Source organism: Sus scrofa, chromosome 9, assembly GCF_054392235.1.
Source record: "Sus scrofa isolate SSC_HxYL_T2T_F1_AM1 chromosome 9, Sscrofa_HxYL_maternal_Yorkshire_Landrace_v2.0, whole genome shotgun sequence".
In the NCBI taxonomy this organism is placed as follows: Eukaryota; Metazoa; Chordata; class Mammalia; order Artiodactyla; family Suidae; genus Sus; species Sus scrofa.
Genome location: NC_139391.1, coordinates 31,517,726 through 31,540,519, shown reverse-complemented (window position 1 = coordinate 31,540,519; position 22,794 = coordinate 31,517,726). Strand labels below are relative to the sequence as shown.

General features: G+C 35.4%; 1 protein-coding gene across 8 annotated transcripts in view; it reads right to left on the bottom strand.

Annotated features, from left to right (window-relative positions):
• Positions 1 to 14,709: 14,709 nt before the first annotated feature.
• Positions 14,710 to 22,794, bottom strand: part of CNTN5 (contactin 5) — a 1,211,165-nt gene continuing 1,203,080 nt past the window's right edge. For 7 of the 8 annotated variants that reach the window (XM_084975741.1, XM_003129801.7, XM_084975743.1 and 4 more), the window contains 2 exons: positions 22,155 to 22,323; positions 14,710 to 17,457 (listed from right to left, as the gene is read on the bottom strand). In XM_084975741.1, the coding sequence (XP_084831867.1) occupies positions 17,354 to 17,457; positions 22,155 to 22,323 (273 nt within the window). In that variant the 3' untranslated portion in view covers positions 14,710 to 17,353. The remainder of the gene's footprint in view (positions 17,458 to 22,154; positions 22,324 to 22,794) is intronic. The other variant, XR_014815022.1, reaches the window with a different exon arrangement.

The following is a 22,794-nucleotide window of genomic DNA, read 5'->3' as shown; positions in this document are numbered from 1 at the left end:
TGCAATTTCTCTTCAGATTCAGTCTGCACAATAGCATATTTAAATTTTAATGGAAATCAGTTACAGGTAATATGATGAGATGGAAATAATCAGGCAGGGCAGCAAGGGATGTGTTTGCCATTTTGGAATCAATTGGCTACCTGGGAGTTGTGGTAGCTTGTGGTTCTGTAAGCAGACATTTTGTTTTTTTCTCCCTGTTGCATCCTTCCTTGAGGGTGTTTTATCCTATTAAACTTAGGCGTGAGTTCAAGACTGGTTGACAATCAGGTGTGGAGGAACTGGCCTGTGTTTCTTGGTGGGGGAAGCTTTAAAAGCCTATGTGCAGTTTTCCATGTCTCTCTTCCCTCTGCCACCAGGACAAAGCGATACTCCAGACAGAAGCTGCTCCAACAAGCTTAGTGTCTGGAGTGAAGATGATATAGAGCAGAGCAGCGGCTGACCCCTGGCAGACATGCATCTTGACCAGAAATAAAACTGCTATAAGTCACTTAGACTATTGGGTTATTTATTACTGCAGAAAAACTTAGCCTGGCCTGACGGATCAGTAGCTATTAAATCACACCATGCAAATAATTATTATTTAACCTAATAGGTCAAGTTCTTTTTGTTAAAGCTATACTTGTCCACATTTTGTGGCTTTGGAAGGAATTCCGTACGAAGTTCTTCAATTCCTCTCTGACTTGTTTTTGAGATTTTTGCATGTCAGAGATTTTGCATGGCTATTCCCCACCCAGCAAGACAAAACCATACTGAGAATGAACATTTGTTTCTATTTCATCTATTTTTTATAATATGTTTTTGTCTTTTTTTTTTTTTTTTGCCATTTCTTGGGCCGCTTCCACAGCATATGGAGGTTCCCAGGGTAGGGGTCGAATCAGAGCTATAGCCACCGCCAGCCTACGCCAGAGCCACAGCAACGTGGGATCCAGGCCGCCTCTGCGACCTACACCACAGCTCACGGCAAGGCTGGATCTTTAATCCACTGAGCGAGGCCAGGGATCGAACCCGCAACCTCATGGTTCCTAGTCAGATTCATTAACCACTGAGCCGCAATGGGAACTCCTATGATATGTTTTTATACCCTTTTGTATTTGAATTTTCTACTTTAATATACAAAGTTGTGATATTTGTCCTGTAGATTAGTCTTTACCTGTGACCTATTACTGACCAAAGGCAAAGATCACATCTACTGTGTGCTGTGTCCCTGCATAAGTTACACAAAATAAAAAATGTCATCAAATGACAAATTTGACATTCAGTAATTTATAGAAGTTCTGATTTTGGAATTTTGAATTAATTGTCCTGTAAATAGTACAGTACAGCTATTTAATATACCTTTGTTCCATTAATAAATAATGATTATACAGAAGAGCTCTTAAAAACCAGCTTGGATTAAAGAAAAGAATAGAGCCAGGATTAGCTTTATCATCTTCAAGCAGAAAAGAAGCAACATTTTGCATTACTTCTGTAGTTTATAATATTGCCAAACACAGAGCCTGTCTGTTGTTAAAATAAGTCCATCCTCCAACCAATTATGGCAATTGCATATCAACTGTTCAGGATACTGTGAATAAATGCCAAAGAAACACAAAAAACAGACCTTATTCTTGGCGAATTTAAATTTGAGATAATATCACTTACATGGGAGGAATGTGATCGTCTGTAAAGGCCATAAGTACTGCAAACTATGTATGGGAATTTGCTGACAGAATTTAGAATTAGTGGTAGGAAGTTAATGGGAAAAGGGTAAATATGATAGTACAAAATAAATGAAAAATGATCAAGCTGGCCTCTGCATTGTCACTATATTCAAATTGTAGCTGAAGAACTGCCTTGCTATAATTAGGGAAAATCCCAGTGGAAGTTAGCAGACTTAGTATAATGTAAATGTTTTTTAATGACTATAGAGATCTTGTAAGTGATATTCTCATTAATGATGCTAACAGTGTAGACTAACACTTCTTGCCACATCCAACAAGATCAAAGTTCTACAAGGATTGTTTCATTTAAAATTCAGTCTGTGAGGAAAAAGAAGGCAATACAATTAAGGTCCACACATCCTGATGTAGGCATGAGTGCTGTTAACTGCTATGCATATAAATCCTTCACAAAGAAGTACATTCTCTTACCTTGTGATGTTTGCATGATTTGGAACAGTGCTGTCTGATAGAATTTTCTGTGATGATGGAAATGTCCTTCGTCTGTGCTGTCCATCGGAGCAGCCTCATATAACTAACAGTGGCTATTGAGCAAAGCAGTTAAAATGTACCCAGTGCAATTGAACAACAGATTTTAAAATTTCATTGCATTTTAATTAACTATAGTTCAATTTTAAATAATTAGATGCGGTTCCAGTCTACTGTGTTGGTTAGTGTAATCTAGATATAGTTCATTTAAAAGTTTTAGATTAAGATAATTGCCTATATGGCTGGTGCCATCTTTCTGAATTAGTTCTGCCCAAAAGAAAACCAGACATTATTTGTCTAAATGAAAAATACTACCAGATATGTTTGCAAATGTATCCCACATCTCAAACATAGGTAAATAATTTCCATGGATTCTGATATTTGATTACTAAAATAACCCCATTCTGGTTCTATTAGGTAGCTTGATTTTCATCTCTCCAGACATTCCCATTGCAGGATTCAAGATCCTATTCCTTCCCTATCGAGGCTCTTGCATAGACATAAAGACTTATCTGAGAACTCAACTTTCTCTGAAGCTCTCCTTCTCTACCGGTTATATCCTGTGCCTTATTTTCTATGTTTGTCCTTTGGCTTCAAAAGATGAGCATCCTTTAAATGCTGCCCTTTGACTCTCTCCACACTTTGCTTTAAATTGTGGAGCCTGTCATGTTCTCTCTTCAGTGAATCAGTGGTACTTTAGAACAGGTGCCAAATTTCATAGTCGTTTTAATTGCTGTTTCTCCCTGATCTCTCAAAGACATTGCACCAACTAGTGCTTCCCTTTTGTCTGTGACCCTTCTGAGTCAGAAAAAGTGAAGTTTTAAGCAGCTGGACCTTTCAAGCATGCCATGAACTCTAAATAGAACCCCACCACCACCACTAGATTGCCATCCGGCCATTGAATGAACTACTCCAGAATCCCAGCCATAGAACTGGCTTCTTAGAACTGCTTCTAGTATGACCTATATTGGGTCAGATTTCCCTGAGGTAGAACTTGAGATGGAGAACCCTTGTTCAAGTGACTCTTTAAAGGAAGAAGGAAGTGAGAAAAATAAGATTGGAGAAATTAAGCAAAAATTCAATTTCATCTGGAGACTGGCTTTAGTCTTATCCCTCAGGGAAGCTCAGGTGTGTACATCATACCAGAGTCCCTCCTATCTTGAGTTCAGAGGGCTCGCCCTTTGTAATCCTTTGCTTTTCTTTGTTCCTGGCAATAAGTCAGGGCTGCAGTGTTGCAGGGGGAGATGTTCCTTCTCTGGTGAAGATACCAGCTATGAGTTATTCTCAGTTAATATTCATAAAAGCTGAGGTTGGGGTTGGTGTGTATGTGTGTGTGTGTGTTTATGTGTGTGTGTGTGCACTCATCAAATATTAGAAGTGTTCAGGGAAGCATGTCAACCGTATCCATTGCAGTAGGGACAGCACAAGGTCATATGTTTCTCTGGTAGGTTATTGAATAAAATAAGTTGAAGACTTACGCAGGGGCTGGAAACTAAATGCTGCCTGCACAGCATGATTCTTTACACCTCATCACTGGCTATGTTCATTCAGTTATTCATTCCAGGATGATGAGAGAGACCCATTATGCTATAGGACTAACCTCTGAGCTCTGACAACAGAGTAATGATTAAGTTTACAGATTGTGAGCAACAGACTTATAAGTGGATGATGGTAGGGAAATGTTAATAGGTGCCAGTCAAAGGGTTGTGAATTTGTGCAAGCAAAGAAAGGAGAGACAAGCAGTAAAGAATTTTAAAAAGCTCATGGAAAAGGTGAAATGTGAACTAGGCATTAAGAGATCATGAGGCGTTTATCAGGGGAATTTTCCTAGTTTTATAGCAATCCCGTACTTTAATATGTATATACAAACAATTGGTGTTTGATTCTAGTAGGATTTATGGGAATGCTTGGATTAAGATCTTACAAAAGTCTATAGGATATGATTCAATGTCGTGTTCCAGAGATCTGTGTTTGACCCTCTGATTCTATAAGGGGGTGATTTCCTTCATTGACTTGAACATAGAGAAGATTATACAGCTTTTATGCACTCAGCATTAGTATGAAAAGGCACCTCAAATGAACAAAAGACCATTTCACACCAGAAATTCATGCTTATAGGTGGGTGATGCCTCATCTTCCCATTGAAAGGAGGTAATTTGAACAATGGACACTTATTTTCTCATGAATATGATTCCATGGACTCAGCTAAGAGGTAATTGTATCCCAGTGTGGTGGCTTTTCTTCTGACAGTTCGAACTGGAAGTCTGTCATGGGACAAGAAAAATGGGTAATAACCCATTAAAAAATCCGTTGTGAGACTGAATGTGAAACAGCTTCTGTAGCGGTATGCTTTGAAGCTCCCTCCACTATTCGTTATGATTCTCAAGAACCTCTGTTTTCCATTTTCCCTAACAAGGTACCTGATTAGCTTTGTTCATTAAATAGGCAAAGTCAAAGTTCATCTTCTGAACGCACTGTTAGAATTAATTGGGGAGTATGTTAGGGCTTGATTTGAACAACTTTGTCCATCAGTTGTTTTTCATAGAGCAAACAGAGGAATGCAGATGGTGCAGCAAAATTACACATTTTCTTCTTTCTGTTTCTGAAGTAACGGAAACTCTTTACCTGCTTTTCTTTTAATTTAATATTTTAAAAAGAGACATTGCCTATTACTGACTCAAGGGCACATAGTTATGCTTTCAATAATAGGATAACACTGATATATACTAACTGACAAAATAGTGTGGAATTGTCTCCTAGCTTTATAAAATGCTACGCTGATCCTTTGCAGTCTTAGCTAAAGCATCACTGGTGAGAAAACATCTTGGGAGTACCAGATGCTCTCTTACTGGGCATGAAATAACCAACAACTACATGGGTTTCCTCTCTTAAGCTGAAATTCTTTTTTAAATTTACGTAAAATAATATTTATTTATGTATTTAATAAATAAATAATATTATCCCTGATTACTAATGATATGATTGTCTACACTGATAATACCCAATGCATCTATATAAAAGTTCTTAGGAGTAATAAGCGAATTCAGAAAGATTTCAGGATACAAGTAGTATGGAAATCAATTTCATTTTTAGATACTACAATGGAAGATGTGGACATTGACATCAAAAATACATTACCAATCAAATAAATAAAAGCTTAGGCGTAAATCCAACATGTATGTGACTTATGTACTATAAACTACAAAACACTGATAAATAAATCAGAGAAGATCTAAAGAAACAAAAAGACATTTTGTATTCATAGATTGGGATACTCAACATTACAAATATTTGAATTCTCTTTAAAAGGATATATGGGGAAACCTATAGCTTAATTCCTTGATCAAATTTCTATCAAACTTCAGACATATATTTTATAAATGTAGACAAGACTATTCTAAAACTTATATGAAAATGTAAAGAAAGTTATTATAATAGCTAAAATAATTTTGAAAAAGAAGTGGGAAGAATCATTTTGATCATAAAACTAACTTGTTATTTTGGCTGTGCCTGCAGAATGTGGAAGTTCCTGGGCCACGGAGTGAACCCGAGCTGCAGCAGTGACAAAGCCAAATCCTTAACTACTGGTCACCAGGGAACTTCATAAAACTTACTATGTAGCTACAACAATCAAGACTGTGGTGTTGACATAGGCTTAAACATATATATCAACAGAATAGTATGAAAATCCCCAGAACAGATTCACATAGATATACTCAATTGAAATTTGACCCAGGTGCAAAATAATTTAATGGTGGAAGAGTAGTGTTTTCAACAAACATTGAAACAAACATTGGCTAAACATAAAATTAACTCAATATGGCTCAGTGTTTAAGTTTTTAATATCTGGAAATGGGATAGTATGCCCTTCACCGTTTCACCTAATGAGCTTCTCTTAATATTTTACTTCCCCTGTTGGAGCCCTTGGGATCTACTTAAGTGGTCCTTCCTTCTAAGCCTTCTTGCTAGTTTCTCTTCACCTTCTCAACATCTGAATTTTGAAGTACCTAAAGGCTACTAAATTTTTTTTGTTGTTGTCTTTTTGTCTTTTTAGGGCCGCACCTATGGCATATGGAGGTTCCCAGACTAGGGGTCTAATCTGAGCTGTAGCTGCTAGCCTATGCCACAGCCACAGCAACATGGGATCCGAGCCACGTCTGCAACCTACACCACAGCTCAAGGCAATGCTGGATCCTTAACCCACTGAACTAGGTCAGGGATGGAACCTACATCCTCATAGATGCTAGTTGGGTCTGTTAACCACTGAGCCACGATGGGAACTCCCTGAAGGCTACTAAATTCTTTGCTCTCTTCTCCTCTAGGTGCATTCAATCCCAACGTAACCTCACTTTGTCTCATAGTTTTCAGTATTTCCTAAATGTTGATGATCTACAAATACATGCTTTTAGCCCTGATGTCTAGACCTCTCTTGAGCACTAGACATTTATATTCAGCTGCTGCTTTGACATTCCTACTTGGACATCTGACAGTTATATCAGATTTAACATGTCTCAGACCTAATACTTTACCTCTCTAAATACTCTGCCTCCTCAGTCTTTAGGTAATGGCACTCCCCTCACCTAGTTGCTAGGGATAAACATCTGGACGTTAACCTTGACTTCTCTCTTTTTCTCACACCGCTCATGTAATTTAAGAGCATGCCTGAGTCTACCTTGAAAATATATCTGGCATGTAACTGTTTTTTACTTTCTAGTCTATGGCCCCATTACTTTTCACTTGGACTACTATAATACTTTTCCTGTGGTTTCACATTTTACCCTACCATCTAAAATCTTTTATTAGAACAACTAGAGCAATTCCTTGGAAGCACCTAACTCTGACGATTTCATTCCTTTTTGCAAATGCTTTGTAACAGGATATGAAAAGGCATGGTTTGGCTGAGATTTTAAGGCAATGCCCATCAGATAGCAAATGGAGTTAGAAGACAGAATACCTTTAGATATTTCAAAATTGATATCCCAAAGTAGTTACATGATTCTAAAATACATTATCTGTATAAAAAGTTTACTGAGAGAAAAGGGGGACCCATGAAGAAGATGTTTGAAGATAATCTGGCTATGAATGCCTCACCTCCAATTATCTAATGAGGGTATTTCAGTGAGACAGTTCAGAGATCCTAATACATGAGGTCTGCAGGATGAGTGAAGTGGTAATGTGTTTGTTTATTTAAACTCCCTTCTGAGAAATATAAAGGGCTGGCGTAGAGCAGTCTAGTTGCTGCTGCTAAGAGTTCAGCTCACTGCTTTAGGTTGGGTCTATGCACGCAGAGAGAATATGACAAAGGATTTATGTGTTTCACAAGGACCAGATATAGGCCATGTAGGAGAAAGTATCTTTGATCTGGATCCTAATCCCTGTTAGGGTTAGAAGTTTAGATTATAATAAATGGGAAGGGGGGGGTGAAACTTTAGGTCAGAATAAGGAAGAAGGACTGTGATAACCTTCTTGGGCTATAGATTTTTCATTTACTGAGAACACAGAAGAATTTTAACTTTATTAATTGCTATCATTCCAGCATTATTGAGATATAATTGATATAACATTGTGTAAGTTTAAGGTGTATAGATGATTTGGTACACATATATATTATAAAATGATTACCACAACAGGTTAGTTAACCCTTTCATCAATTCACATAATTACTTTTTTTTTTTTTTGTGGTGAGAACATTTGAGATACAGTCTCTTACCAACTTTCAAGTATACAACATATATTAAGTATAGTCATCATTCTGTACATTGGATCCCCCAAACATACTCATCTTATAACAGGAAGTTTGTTCCTTTTGATCAGCATCTCCCCTGGCAACTCTGATCCTGAGTTCAGGTTTTTGTGGAGTTCTCTTGTGGTGCAGTGGGATAAGGATCTGCTGTTGTCACTGCAGTGGCTCAGGCCACTTCTTTGCCACAGGTTTGATCCCTAGCCCAGGAACTTCCACATGCATGGGCATAGCCAAAAAAATCCCCCAAACAAAACAAACAAATAATTAAAAAAAAAACCCTAATCTCACTGAGATTAAATCTAAAATGTTTGTGATTCACAAAAGTGCCATCACACAACATTTGACTTTCTCTATGGAAATACAAAAGACCCTGTAGCCAAAGCGATCTTGATAAAGAAGAAAAAACTGGGAGTATCATGAGCTCTGATTTTAACTTATACTACAAATATACAGTAATGAAAATAATATAGTACTGGGCCAAAAATAGAAAACCAGGTCAATAGAAAAAAATAAAGAGCCCAGCAATAAACCAGTGCATACATGGTCAATTAATTTATGACAAAGAGGGCCAGAATATAGAATGGGAAAGGACAGCCTCCTCAATAAATGGTGTTGGGAAAACCTGGGCTGCTTTAAAGAAGAGAATCAAACTGTATTACTTTCTCAGAACATACACAGTAATAAGCTCAAATGGATTAAAGACTAAAATCTAAGACCTGAAACCATAAAACTCCTTTATAAAAACATGGAAAGTATTCTTTTTGACATCAGTCTTAGCAATAATTATTTTTGGATATGTCTCCTCTGTCAAAGAGAACAGAAGCAAAAATAAGCAAGGGTATTACATCAATCTAAAATTTTTTTAGACAGTTAAAGAAATTATCACCCAAACAAAAATGCTACCTACTGAATGGGAATATATTTGCAAATAGTGTATCTGATAAAGGATTAATATACAAAATATACAAATAACTCATACAACTCAACATCCTAAAAACAAAAAATGTGATTACAAAATGGGCGGAGTACCTGACTAGACATTTTTCTAAAGAAGATATACAGAAGGCCTAAGCTACATGAAAATATGCTCAACATTACTATTTATGAAGGCCAGGGATCAAACCCTAACCCTCATGGATCCTAGTTGGGTTCATTAACTGTTGAGCCATGAAGGGAACTCCCTCCTATCTTTTTCTAAAACAATTAACCAGAATAGCTGTAATAAGTTATCACATCTAAAGAAATTAGCATGTCACATTCTATCTAGCATATATTCTATTTTCCATAGTTTTTAAACAAATATCACTTAATGATTTATTTGGATCAGAATTCAAACAGGGTCTTTGCATTTCATTCTGTTTCTTATTTTGTTTAGTAAGGATACATATTTCTCCTCATCTCATTGCTTTATGCTAAGCTTTGATGGAGCCACATCTTTGCCAATATAGCTGCATGGCCATGTCAGATGTCTTTAGATAAGCTTTCTAAAGAAATCGTGCTTTGGAATATCTATAGGAGAAAAAAGAGGGGAGTCAATTTATCTGGTTCCATCTTCTTTTATTTACCATTTGTCAATGTTCACCCTTCTTTTTTGCACTTCTTTTCTGCATCATCCAAAACTTTTTGGAGCCAGTTGGGAAGCTAGATTCTAAGTCCTGCACTGTGACATTTTATCTGCATTTGGAAATTGTGAGATGAGCCAGAATTTTAGAGGTTTGCTTGGTTTGCCTGACTTTGAGAGTGGCAACAAAATGGTAGCATCTGGTGCCTTAGGTCAAGGTTTTGGTTGGGCCCATGCCATGGATCTGAGTGACTCGAAGGACGTTAATCAGTTAGGTGGCAGCTGGGGTCAAGGAAACATCCAGGGGTCTGGGAAGGAGGTGAGGCCAAAGGAGTTAGGAGAGATGCATGAGGTATTTTTGATATAGAAAGTCATGATAATTTAAAAATATAATTTTAAAAAAGATTTTTTTTTCAGTTTGAAAAAAACCCATGCTTTAAAACAATGTTCATCTTAGAAGGCAAAACTAGGCTGTATGAGTTAGGATACTGCTAAAAAGCACACATAACTTCCATCACTTTCCATTAGCTGAGTTGTTGACCATACTTTAGTTAAAGAGAGGCTGGGGAATCAGCTGTATTCCTGGGGAGAGAAACAAATTGGTTTGGTGAGCCAGGTTCTGCCACGTAGGTAATGTTTAGCATTGGAATATTTCTAAAGTATTTACCAATATTCCTTTAAGTAGTTGTTGGCTCTTGTTAGAAGTTAATATGTAATATGCCACAGAGATCACTGATGAGGTTAATATGTAATATGCCACAGAAATCACATTGGCCAGATGTAGGATTTTTCTGGTAACTGTTATGGAATTAACTCAAAATTAGAAAATAGATGAAGCTTTAAAGATAGGAAACTGGTCATCTCAGAATATTTGTGTTATGCTAAAGCTGAATTGTATGTTGATAAAACTTAAGTTGCTTATTTAACATTCAAGTCAAGAAGATATTGCTCCTTTTCTATAACATTGGCAATGGCAATGAAAGCAATAATTTTCTTATTAAAAACTAGTTCAATTTTATATGGTGGGAACAACCAGATATTTTGTGAATTTTATTTTGATCCATATAATATTTTTAAATGTAAAATTATTCTTGCATTTTTATGAGTCACTAACTATATATTTTTTAATATACAATATGTCAGCATTATTACTGTTACATAAAGAATGGAAAACAAAGTAGAACACATCAATGTGGCATGATTTTTTTTTTCTGAGAGCAAAAGTTTCTTTTATTAAAAGCATAGAAAACTGGAGTTCCCATTGTGGCTCAGTGGAAACAAATCTCTCTAGTGTCCATGAGAATTCGGGTTCAATTCCTGGCCCCATTCAGTGGGGTAAGGATCCGGCGTTGCCGTGAGCTGTGGTGTGGGTCCGACGTGGCTCAGGTCTGGCATTGCTGTGGCTGTGGCATAGGCCAGCAGCTGCAGCTCTGATTTGACCCCTGGCCTGAGAAACCTCCATATGCCACGGGGGCAGCCCTAAAAAGCAAAAAAAAAAAATAATAATAATAAAATAAATAAATAAATAAATAAATAAATAAATAAATAAATAAAAGCATAGAAAATTAACATAGATTTATTTGGTGTAAATTTGTCTTTTCCAAAAAAAAGTTATCTTAGAAGAAAACAGCCTAGTATTTCATCATAAGTGGTAAATATTCTCTGCTAAAAGATTTTAGTGATACTCCTGACAAAGAATCTAAACTAGAGACTTTTTCAAGTTTTTATTATGGAAAATATTAAACATATGCAAACATTGAGAGCAGTACAATAAATGTCTGTAGACCCATCACTTATCTTCGACAATAATGAATATTCTATTTTTGTTTCATATAGCCTACTTCTCAAATTTTATTTTAAGTCAAATTCCAGACATTGTATTATTTTTATCTATACATACCTCTATATGTATCACTAACTGGTAAAGACTTTTTTTAAAAAAACTATTAGTATCATTATTATTCTATCTTTCCTTTCTAATACTCAGTTCATATTCAAATTTTTCTCAGGGCCTCAAAAATGACTCTTAACAGCTGATTTGTTTGAGTCAGGATCCCAACAATGTCCCCACACTGCATTTTGCTGATGTTGTTTCTGAGTCGATTTCAATGCTGTTATAGTTCTCTGCTCCACTTTATTTTTTATTTTTATTTTATTTTTTTGTCTTTTTGCCTTTTCTAGGGCTGCTTCCTGCGTCATATGGAGGTTCCCAGGTTAGGGGTCGAATCGGAGCTGTAGCCACCGGCCTACACCAGGGCCACAGCAACACAGGATCCAAGCTGCGTCTGCAACCTACACCACAGCTCACGGCAACGCCAGAACCTTAACCCATTGAGCAAGGCCAGGGATCAAACCCGCAACCTCATGGTTCCTAGTCAGATTCATTAACCACTGTGCCATGACGGGAACTCCTCTGCTCCACTTTAAATATGCATGCCATTTATTTGTAAAGACCTGAGTCTTTTGTCCTGTGGAATATCCCATATTCAGGTTTTAGATGATTCTCTCCTGTGGAATTATTTAAGTTCTTTTTTTCTCCCGCATTTCTTGCTAAATAGCAGTTAGAGTTTTGATAAACTCAGGTTCATGGTAACATTTTTTTAAAGTAAGAGTATTAAAGAGGTAGTGCTATGGAAATCTTATTCTGTCATATCAGGATGTACTGTGTGTCTCCCTTTCAATGATATTAAAATCATTGAGTTTAGATGATGGCAGCCTGACATATCTGCTGAAATGTCCTTTGCCTGCACTTTACCTAACGGTTTTAATACCAACTAATTATCATTGCCTGGATAAAGTATTTATTTTTAATTTTTAAAATTTTTTTATTTAATTTTTTTGTTTTTTGTCTTTTGAGGGCCTTACTGCAGCACATGGAGGTTCCCAGGCTAGGGGTCTAATTGGAGCTGTAGCTGCCATGGGCCTATACTGCAACCACAGCAGTGCCAGATCCGAGCTGTATCTGCAACCTACACCACAGCTCATGGCTACGCTGGATCCTTAATCCACTGAGTGAGGCCAGGGATCAAACCCGCAACCTCATGGTTCCTAGTCAGATTCGTTTCCACTGAGCCATGATGGGAATGCCTATAATTTTTTTAATTCTACCATTCCTTTTGCATGTATTAACTGTGATTATTTTATAAAGTAGAGCTATCCTTCATGAATTATTTGATTATCTTGGAACATAGTCCCTACAAGAAAGGCAAAACATATTTCTTTCCCTTTTTCATATTTTTATAACAATTCTCAGGATGACGAATCTTGCATTCAGTAAAGATAATCAATATTTTTACATATATTAGTGTGAATTAATGATTTTTAAAATATTATATGTGCTTTAATCCATTGCTGTCATTGATCTTTGTGAGCTCAAGTTATCCCATCTTTTCTTATCCCATCTTTTCTAATGGGAAATGTTTAAGTCTCCACTAGAACCTTTAAACCTGGTAGCCTTTATAGGCTTTACAAGGAGTCAAGCCCATATCTTCTTGTACATTTCCTGCTTAGACTGTAAATCAGCCATTCCTCCAGGAAAGTTCCCTTTAGTAGTGAATGGAATTTAGCGGCCACAATTTGTGCATTGTTTATTCATCGTTTGAGTTATTTGTTCACGACAGGAATTCATTGTTCTTGTAGACCTTTGCAATGAACAAAGCTAATAAACAGGTCATTTATAAGAAAAATATTAAATAAACTGTGCATTCATATTGACATTTCTAAGTCAAAGATTATAGGTTTTATTTTATATTTGTTGCCCTATTCTCTTGTACCAAAATACTGTTTTTCATATATTGACTAGTTCAAAAACAGTTATACAAATTATTCTATTCACAAGAAGACCAATAAAAGTAGGTGTGTGTGTGCACGTGTTTTGTCCTTTCTATGCACGTCCCATTAGGGGCATGATATGGGAAATGACATTCCCAAACCGTCAACATACTGAACTGAAATACTTACCTCTGTGGTTATAATTTTTTAAAGAAAAACTTATCAACCATCTACTTGATATGTAGTTAGTTTAGTTATTTCCCATTTATTCTGATTTTTTGGAGGTGTTTTTTTTCTTTTTGATTTTTAATTTAATGTAAAACACTAGTTTTACGTATAACTCCAAACTCAAAACTGTGAAATAAGTGCATTGAGGAAGAGCTTGCCTGCATATTTGTTCCCATATCTCATGCTCTTCTTCCTTAATAGGTAATACTTTTTTATTAGTTTTTAGTTTAGTCTCCATTATTTTTTTAGAGAATATTAGAATATTTGTTTGTATTTTTCCTGCTTCTTACCTAAAGGAGCCTATACTCACTGTTCTGCCCCTTGTTTATTCACCTAAAATTGTATATTTTTCAGTCAATCTTAGGAAGAGATCCCTAGATGTGGACTAGCCAGGTCAAAGGGTAAATCCATACGACATTTTATTAGTTATCACCAAGTTCCCTTCAATGGAGTTGTATCATTTTCTGTTTGAGAGGATTTTTGAAAATGAGAGTTCCCTTGTCTCCAACCTACTGAATCAGAACTAGAAGGTTTGGGTTTCCAAGTGGTTTAGATGATCACCCAGGCTTTTGGAAGCCTGCTCTAAAGGAAATTTGAAAATCAAACATTAATTCATTAATTCAATTCAATTTCTCACTTCCTATGGGCTAGGTGTTATGCTAGGCACTGGTGAGAGAAATTCTAAAATGAATGTAACATCATCTCCCTTGGAGGGTCTTATAACCTAGACAGTGGGGAAGAAACATTTATATGCAAATCATTGTAACATCATGTGATTGCTGGTATAATAGAGAGGTGGACACAAGTGATGTGGGAGTACTAAAGAGAGAGCACAAAAATTCTGTTTATGAGAATTGTACCTGGTATAGATTGGGACATACTACTCCTAAAACAAAAGCAGAAGTACAGATTTAACAAACCTTTTGCAAAACTCATGTAATGAAGTCTCCTTCCTGAGAAGAAATAAATCATGAGTTTAACTCTGACTTTATCTCATTTTTTACTTGCTTCTCTGCTTGGTTTATTCTTTGACATAGCTTCCAGTTTTTAAATTGGAACTGCCATGGACCTCTGTGAAGATTTTTGAACCTAAAATTGTAGCAGCATGTAGAGTCCTAACATAATGATGCTTTCAGCATGAAAACGCTACCAAAATCATGAGCATATTGTGGTTTGCATAAAATAAGCAATGTTATTCATGTAGTTGACAGGAGAGAAGATAAAAGTCAATAAAAAGAGAGTTATTTATTAAAAAGATCTAATGTTACAAGAACAGTACACAGAACTATTATCTGACTGTGCCTTCCACATGGTATATACCATTATATATAGTATATATACAGATTGTATACAATATATTTAACGGTTTGACATGGGGTCCACAGTACCTTCATTTGGGTAGGCAAAACATTCACTTTCATGACATTTTTAATTATGAGGAGTCTTTTTTTCTTCATAGTTCAACTGACATTATACAAAAATACAGTCTCTTTCGTGATTTAAGACTGTGCGGTTACTATCCCGTCCAAGAAAAAGTTAACTCAGTATCATACCTTGATCAGGAATGCTGCTCTGCTTTCTACAAAGTAACAAGTATGGAATAGATAAGTACATAAACACTTAAAACCTGCTTTTTAATAGGTTTATGATGCAAAAGACATATTCTGTGCATGTTGAGTAAAAACATTCCATATCGCTGATTCCTGTAAGAATACATCAGACATTCTACATTTAAATATTCTGTCAGATATACACCATCCATCAGCTACTTAGAAATATTGATTAATTTGAATTTTCCATCTATTGACATTAGATTTCATTGGGCTTTATTTTTTGAGTCTTAGTAATAACTTGATTCTTAAAGTCCACTAAGTCTAGTAGGAAACGCTATGGAAAATGAAGAAATGGTTGGACTCATCAAATATGAAGTAAAAATTATTGCCCATTCTTTAATATTTTGCTGCATTTTTTTTCAGATGCACAATTTGCTCTTGCAAGCTATACTATAACTCAGGAGAGCTCACAGTTTGCTTGCTGAACAATTAGCATCACTCTGCATGCAAAGTCCAGCCTTTCCCACTCCAAAGGCGTGCTCAAGGAAGGTCACTTGGTCATTATTATTCACAAGCTTCAATATTCACCATCTGTGATAATTTACTACAATAATCTGTTACCTAACATAGTCTTTTAGATGACTTCTTGTTTCTTTAGGGGTGTCTTGGACACAATTGCTCCCAAAGAGTGTGAGTAACCAACACAATCTCTCAGGCTGTTCAAAACAGAAACTTCAACTTCACTCTGTCTTCTGATTCTACAAGGATTAACCTCTAGAGGCAGCAGTTTGATCTCAGTATTGCTTCCTTTGGCTCACTATTGAAGATGAGAGTAGAATGAACAGGTTTAGATTTCACAAAGGAAGAGAAAAGAAACTTCCTTTTGGTTTTATATCAACAGCATCTGTAAAACTAGTTTCTCTGGGCTTTTTTTTTTAATATGACTTTGCAATAACTATCCTTCAGGAAGTATTTTTGGTGTAATATGAGCTCTGGCATGTTCTCAGAACTTCTGTATACTACCATCACAGAGAAAACGTTCATCTCACTTTCCAGCAACTATCTAGGATCACTTAGGTTTAAGGGGACTCCTCACAGTAACAAATGTGTATCACCGCTACAGCAGTGTATGGCTGGTTGGACTAGCTCAGACCCTGTGCTGAGGCCATATTTTCATACATAGCTTAATTTTAAAAAATCAATTTATCCAGGAGGTCCTCTTTATTTGAATAGTTAGTGAGATTTAATTAATGGCATGTATGCATGGAACTGTTTTTTTTTTTAAATTAACATTTGTTATGCTTGAACCATTTTAGTCCACAGGCTATATGTAGGCATAATTACTTGTTGAAAAAATGTTCATTGTCCTTAAAATTATTTGCAATTAGAAGAAAACCTTGGGCCTAATTCAACACCTGTTTTGGCAGTAGGTGGGGAAATGGGAACGCTCTGTCCCATATTCATTAAGTTAGCACCCTTGGCAGCATGTCAGTTTCTGCAGCTTTTAGTGATCATATATATATATGTATATATATATAGTGATTTTAAATTATCTTTTGTTATTAAAAATAAACATTTACTATATTTGCAGCTAGGTAACATAGTACTTGATGAAAAACAATAGCACTTCAATTCATTTGGACTCACTTTCTATTTACCTTGCACTAATATAAATGGCTTATTCCCTACCCTAATAACTTGCTCTAGGGATGCATATAGAATGGCATTTTGACAAATTTTGCTATTTCACTATGCCATCTTATAATATTTTTCGAGGAAACTTTTGTGTACTTATCCTATAATGGAGCACACAACTGAAGTATTTCTTCATAACTCCTGCTGGTTTGCCAATTGGAATAGTCAGCCGAAGGAAAAACGATAAACAGTAGACTTGGAGTTTTAAGCACATTTTTCATTCTCAGTTTTGTATTCGTGTTTGAAATAGATCTGCTAGAGACCACTTGTTTAACGAATGGATGGCACACACTCAGGGTCATCGGTTATAGAATCAAATTCCAACATACTAAAAATAGTAAAGAATACATTTGACAGAAATTACCTTTGTTTACAAAAATTCATTACATACAATCTGCATATTTTAATTGGACCAAGAACTGTCCTCTTCATTTACAAAAACCAAAGAGAAACCTGATGGATAGGTACTATGCTTCCCAACCTCCTATAAGTGCACCATGTGTAGTTCCATGTTTTTAATGCGCATTTCAAGGTCCTGGGTCTCCACTTACACTATACTTTCTTCACTGTTGTTATCAAAGTTAAAGCAAAGAAAAACAAATTGAGTCTGTAGTTTTCACCAAGAGGTTGAAGGAATCACCAGTGCCAAAAGCAACGTTACTGATGATGAGGACGTGGAGAGAGTGTGGAGGGTTGACTGAGCACTAGTGATTTTCCCACCTGTGAAAAAGAGAAACATTAAATGGACAAAATTGTTTTGGTTTTGCCTGAGCTAGAAAGAGTTGTTTTTAGATATGTTAAGGCAAATAAATGCAACACTAATCCTGTTTCTGATGAAAACATTCCTTATGCTTATGAAATAAGATGCTGTTCGGGGTTCCCAAAAGGTATATTGAGGGTAGAAGTGTGTACGGAATACTGGGTTAAAAAAAAAAAAGCTGTGCCATGTCGAACAACTACATCTAATTAGGAGACTCAGTGTAATTTTCAACAATGATGCACACTAATGGAAAAATATCCCAAATTCCATATATGAAAAAAAATAATTTCTGCAGTGCATAGTTCAGGAAATGGTATAAAAACAATGGGCAAACATTTGTGGCAATGAGAATTGATAATTTCATTATTTAAGTAAATTTTAAATTTAATAATAAAATATTTATTTAATTTACTTGCAGGTCTTGTATCGACTTGACTAGTTCCATTGTGCAGGCTTAAATTCCAGATTCTCATGCCAAACTGGGCTTCTTTGCCTCTTTTAATAAAAGAGACCTGCTTTATTACTCTTATTTCTGGCCAGGAGATGTTCTTCCTTCTTTAGACAAAAGAATTGTATATAGTTGCTGCATTAGGTTGGCAGATGATTAAACTCGCTGATTTGAATGGATTAGTCTGAAGTATCGATAGTTCCATAAATTACAAAGTAAGTAGATCTAACTCCAAGAATGTTTCTTCAAGCCAGAGGTCTTCTGAAGTATCATTATGATAGTTAATGAATGTTTACCATATGCCAAGCACTGTGCTAAGCATACACATAATAAGATAATACACATTATCTCATTTGATCTTCACAACACTCCTATGCAATAAGAGCTATTATTTATTCCTGTTTGCAAATGGAACTGGAGCTTAGAAAAACTATGAAGCTTGTTTAAAGTCACTGAGCTATGCACTAAGTGGAAAGAGATGCTCTTATGTGTTGTCTCTCTTAAAAGAATGACTGCCCTTGATTAAAAGCATAATGATAGAATAATAATAAAATGTGCCAACCAATTTTTGGAATCATCCTCTGGCCAGTTATTCTCTTTGGTCAGATTGAGTTTAACAGGATTCTGGGTGTGATTTTTGTTACAGGATAGAGTCTAAATTTATTTCCTGGATGCTTAAGAACTGAAAAAAACTTTTGTTTGGTAAACTACACATACACACACTTGAAGTAGCAAATCTTCTTCCTCTGAAAACTTTTTCAGTTAAAATACTAATAAAACCCATTAATCAACATACTGGAGAAAGTTACGTATATTTTGGCTTGTACAAAATGCGGTCACTGCGATGTATATGGCCACATGTGAGCTGTAAGAATGGCATAATGACAATGACTCACTGGAATGGTACTTGTATGCTTAATAAATCTGTGAAAACATTCTTTCTATTTATTTGAGAGTGGCTGCACCCTTGTTAAATCAATTTACATGACACTTCTACAAAAGAAAAAAAAAAGACCTCACTTTTAGAATGCTAAGTAGGGTCTATATCTCAAATTCCATATAGAATCAACAAAGCAAAAACATGCTATTTCAATATAGCAAAACACAACAAAACACAAACAGCAAACATTGGGCTCAGTTCGGGTCCCAGAAATAAAACTAACTGTTTCACTTGAATAAGTCATTCAAATTCCTAGGCTTTTGGTTTCTGGGAAAAGATAAGAATGAAACAAATTGTTGCTCATGTTTTATGGGTCTGAGATAGACAATACCACGAGATTTCACTTTATTAAACCTCAGGAAATGGGTTGCACTGGCCAAAGTGTTATTAACTAAAACATAAAAGTTAAAACTTTTTTATGGTATAGAAGTTATAAGGTAATTAAAATATAAATGGGAGAATAAAGGTGTTTATAAGTATTTTCAAGCTTGGGGCTTTAGAATCTGTGTTAGAGTTGAAAGAAAGCTTGGACAGTCAGAGAATAATAAAATACTTAACTCATAAGTGTGCTAGGAGGATGAAATAAAATATTAAAAATAGTAAAATAATATATGGAAAAACCTAGCCCATTGCAAAGGACATGATCAGAGCTCAGTAAACGCTCTTTGTATTGTTGTTATTAGGAATTGGCAACTTGTGAAGAAAGAAGAGCGCTGTCATCTTTTTCACTTTTTAGAAATAATCTTTAGTCCTTCAACGTGCTCTTGAAAATTTGAAAATTTCAATTTTGAACTAATCAATGTAGAGGCATTGTTACCTTTCTTGCTCCTAAAACTATAATTTTATAAAATAATCATAAAGCGTATTCCATTTTTGTGTGGCTATAATATATTTAAATTCTCAGAATTTTCACCGAATTTCTGAAAAAGTCAGATTTTCCGTATCTTATTATTTTTATTTTTACATTTTATTTTGAAATAAATTTAAATACACAAATATGTTGTAAGAATAAAAGAATTAATTCATCCAGATTCCTTAAATGTTTACATTTTATCTTCTTGCTCTATTATTCTCTATAAATATGTACATTGTTCATGAACCATTTGAAATAAGTTGCAGATATATCTTTACTCCTAATTACTTTAATATTCAGTTCCTAAAAATAAGATATTTTCTTCTACACCACAGTACAATTTTTATAAATAAGAAATTAATGTTTCTATATATAATATAATCTACAGACATTATTCAAGTTTTATCAGTTGTCCCAGTAATGAACTTTATCTCGTCTTGTATTTTTATGCAAGAATATACTTATTGACAAGTGTTATGTCAATAGCTCTTCCTCAGAGTTTTAATTTATCTTATTATTTTTTCCACTATATTTTTCTTCTATTTCACTTTGTGGCATCAAAAAAAATTTCTAAGAAATGCCTCTGGTCTTAACCTAAGTTGAGCAATACATTGAATATAACAAAGCCACATTCAGCGTTCTACAGAATATCATCAGATACTGCCCTTTAGCTTGAGAATGATTGCTCAATAAATAATGCTATAATCACTCATTAATTAAAAATACATTAAATATTTTTATACAAGGCTTTAATAAAAATTGCCCAATATTTTCTCTATGAAAGATTTGTGTATTTAATTCAATCTTTTGTTTCCTTTTTTGACTACCTCAATGAAATTGTTACTTTCTGAATTTGTAAAATCTCCCTTCTTTAATTAGTTTTCCTTATTAGTGTAATAATGATGGCAGCGGATTTAAATCCTGGTTCTTCCACTTAGTGTGATCTTAGGCAAGTTACTTAAATTTTCTCTATAAAACAAGAATAATGCCACCAACTTCATACAATTGTTATGAAGGTTAAATGAAATGATATAGGTAAAGCACTTATGATCATGCCTCACATATCATAAGGGTTCAGTAAGAGCTAGAAATTATTAATATTGCTAATAATAACACTGATGCTCAAATAAATTCTGGGGGTCTAATATATAGCATGGTGATTAATATTAATAATACTCTAATAAATACTTGAAAGTTGTTAAGAATGTAGATTTTAAATGTTCTCATCACAAAAAAATTGTTATATGATGTGATATGTGATGTGATGGAGGTATTAGCTATATTTTTTTGTAGTATATATTTGCAATCTCTATCAAATCAACTATTGTACACTTTAAAGTCATACATTGTAACATTTAATGTTTATCTCAATTATATTTTAACAAAGCAGGAAAAAACCCAAACAGTGATATTCAATGACATTTATAATTTATTTTTTTTTCTTTTTTTTTTTTTTTTTCTTTTTAGGGCTGCACCCGCGGCATATGGAGGTTCCCAGGCTAGGGGTCCAATCAGAGCTATAGCTGCCGGCCTATGCTAGAGCCACAGCAATGCCAGATCCAAGCTGTGTCTGCAACCTACGCCAAAGCTCACGGCAACCCCATATCCTTAACCCACTGAGCAAGGCCAGGGATTGAAGCCACAACCTCACGGTTCCAAGTCGGATTCATTTCCACTGTGTCATGACAGGAACTCCTATAATTTATTTTGAAATCAATAAACATAATCAGACTTTAATTTCAAAAGCATTCCAGGGAGTTCCTGTCATGGTGCAGTAGAAACAAATCTGACTAGGAACCACGAGGTTGCGGGTGCTATTCCTGGCCTTGCTCAGTGGGTTAAGGATCCAGCATTGCTGTGAGCTGTGGTGTAGGCTGCAGATGTGGCTTGGATCTGGTGTTGCTGTGGCTCTGGCGTAGCCTGGCAGCTGTAGCTTTGATTAGACCCCTAGCCTGGAAACCTCCATATGCCATGGGTGTGGCCCTAAAAAGCAGAAAAGAAAAGCATTCCACATAAACTTTCCTATCCCTCACTTTTTACTACCTAATGATAAAGGCAATCATGACAACAGAGAAGCAGATACATTAAACTAATAAGGCAAGACCAGTTTAAAAGCAATATTACAAAGCCAAAATGGCCAGCAAGGCACTGCTTGAGGTCAACATAGAGGGGGTTTTTCACAAATAAAGATTTTTTAATGAAGATGTGAACTCCTTTCTAGGTTTGTAGAAATTCCACGATCACGGGCAGGCTTCAATGGTTTGTATTAATGGAAGGATGGTATGATAATCAGAGTGAGAAAAGAGGACCTTCAACATCTCTGAACCATGCAACCCATCATATTGATTTTGATGAATTTACATCATCCTAATATTGTAAATGGTCACAGAATTGAGCCTATTGTGTCAAAACTTACCTGAATATGATGAGACCCTGATTTGGGAACTAGCTGTTCCATCTCCTCCTTCACTGTATGCTCGAACTTCAATAATATAGACTCCAGCATCAGGGAGTGGTACCACTGCTTGAGGTTTCTGTGTTTCAATGACTTGACTGTTGCTGTGACCCTCTTGCCTATAAAAAACCTAGGAATAATAACAGATGTGTAAACATTTGATATTCAACCAAGGGTTCCAAATGTTTATTGACTGCTTCTGTATGTCACATTCTGAGCTAAACACAGGGAGCTTACAGTGTAAATAGAAATTCAAGCAAATGCCATGTATGTGTTACATGCAGCAAGCATACATAAGGGGCTATGAAAATATAGAAGAGAGAGTTTAATTCCATCTGATGGATTAGGGAAGACTTTTAGGAGAAGGTGATGTTGAGCTAAATGTTTAAAGATAAATAGTTCGCTGTTGGAGAAGGTGAGAATAATTCTGCAAAGAGATAAAACAAGATTGAAAAATACATACATCTAAAAATAAAGAAGCATAGCATTAAGGTATGGAATGGAGAAAAGACATTTGGGAATAGTGAGAAATTGAGGCTGGAGAAGTAGGTATGGAAGGGGTAGGTGAATAAAAGTTTTTATTTCTGGTTATTAAAATGAA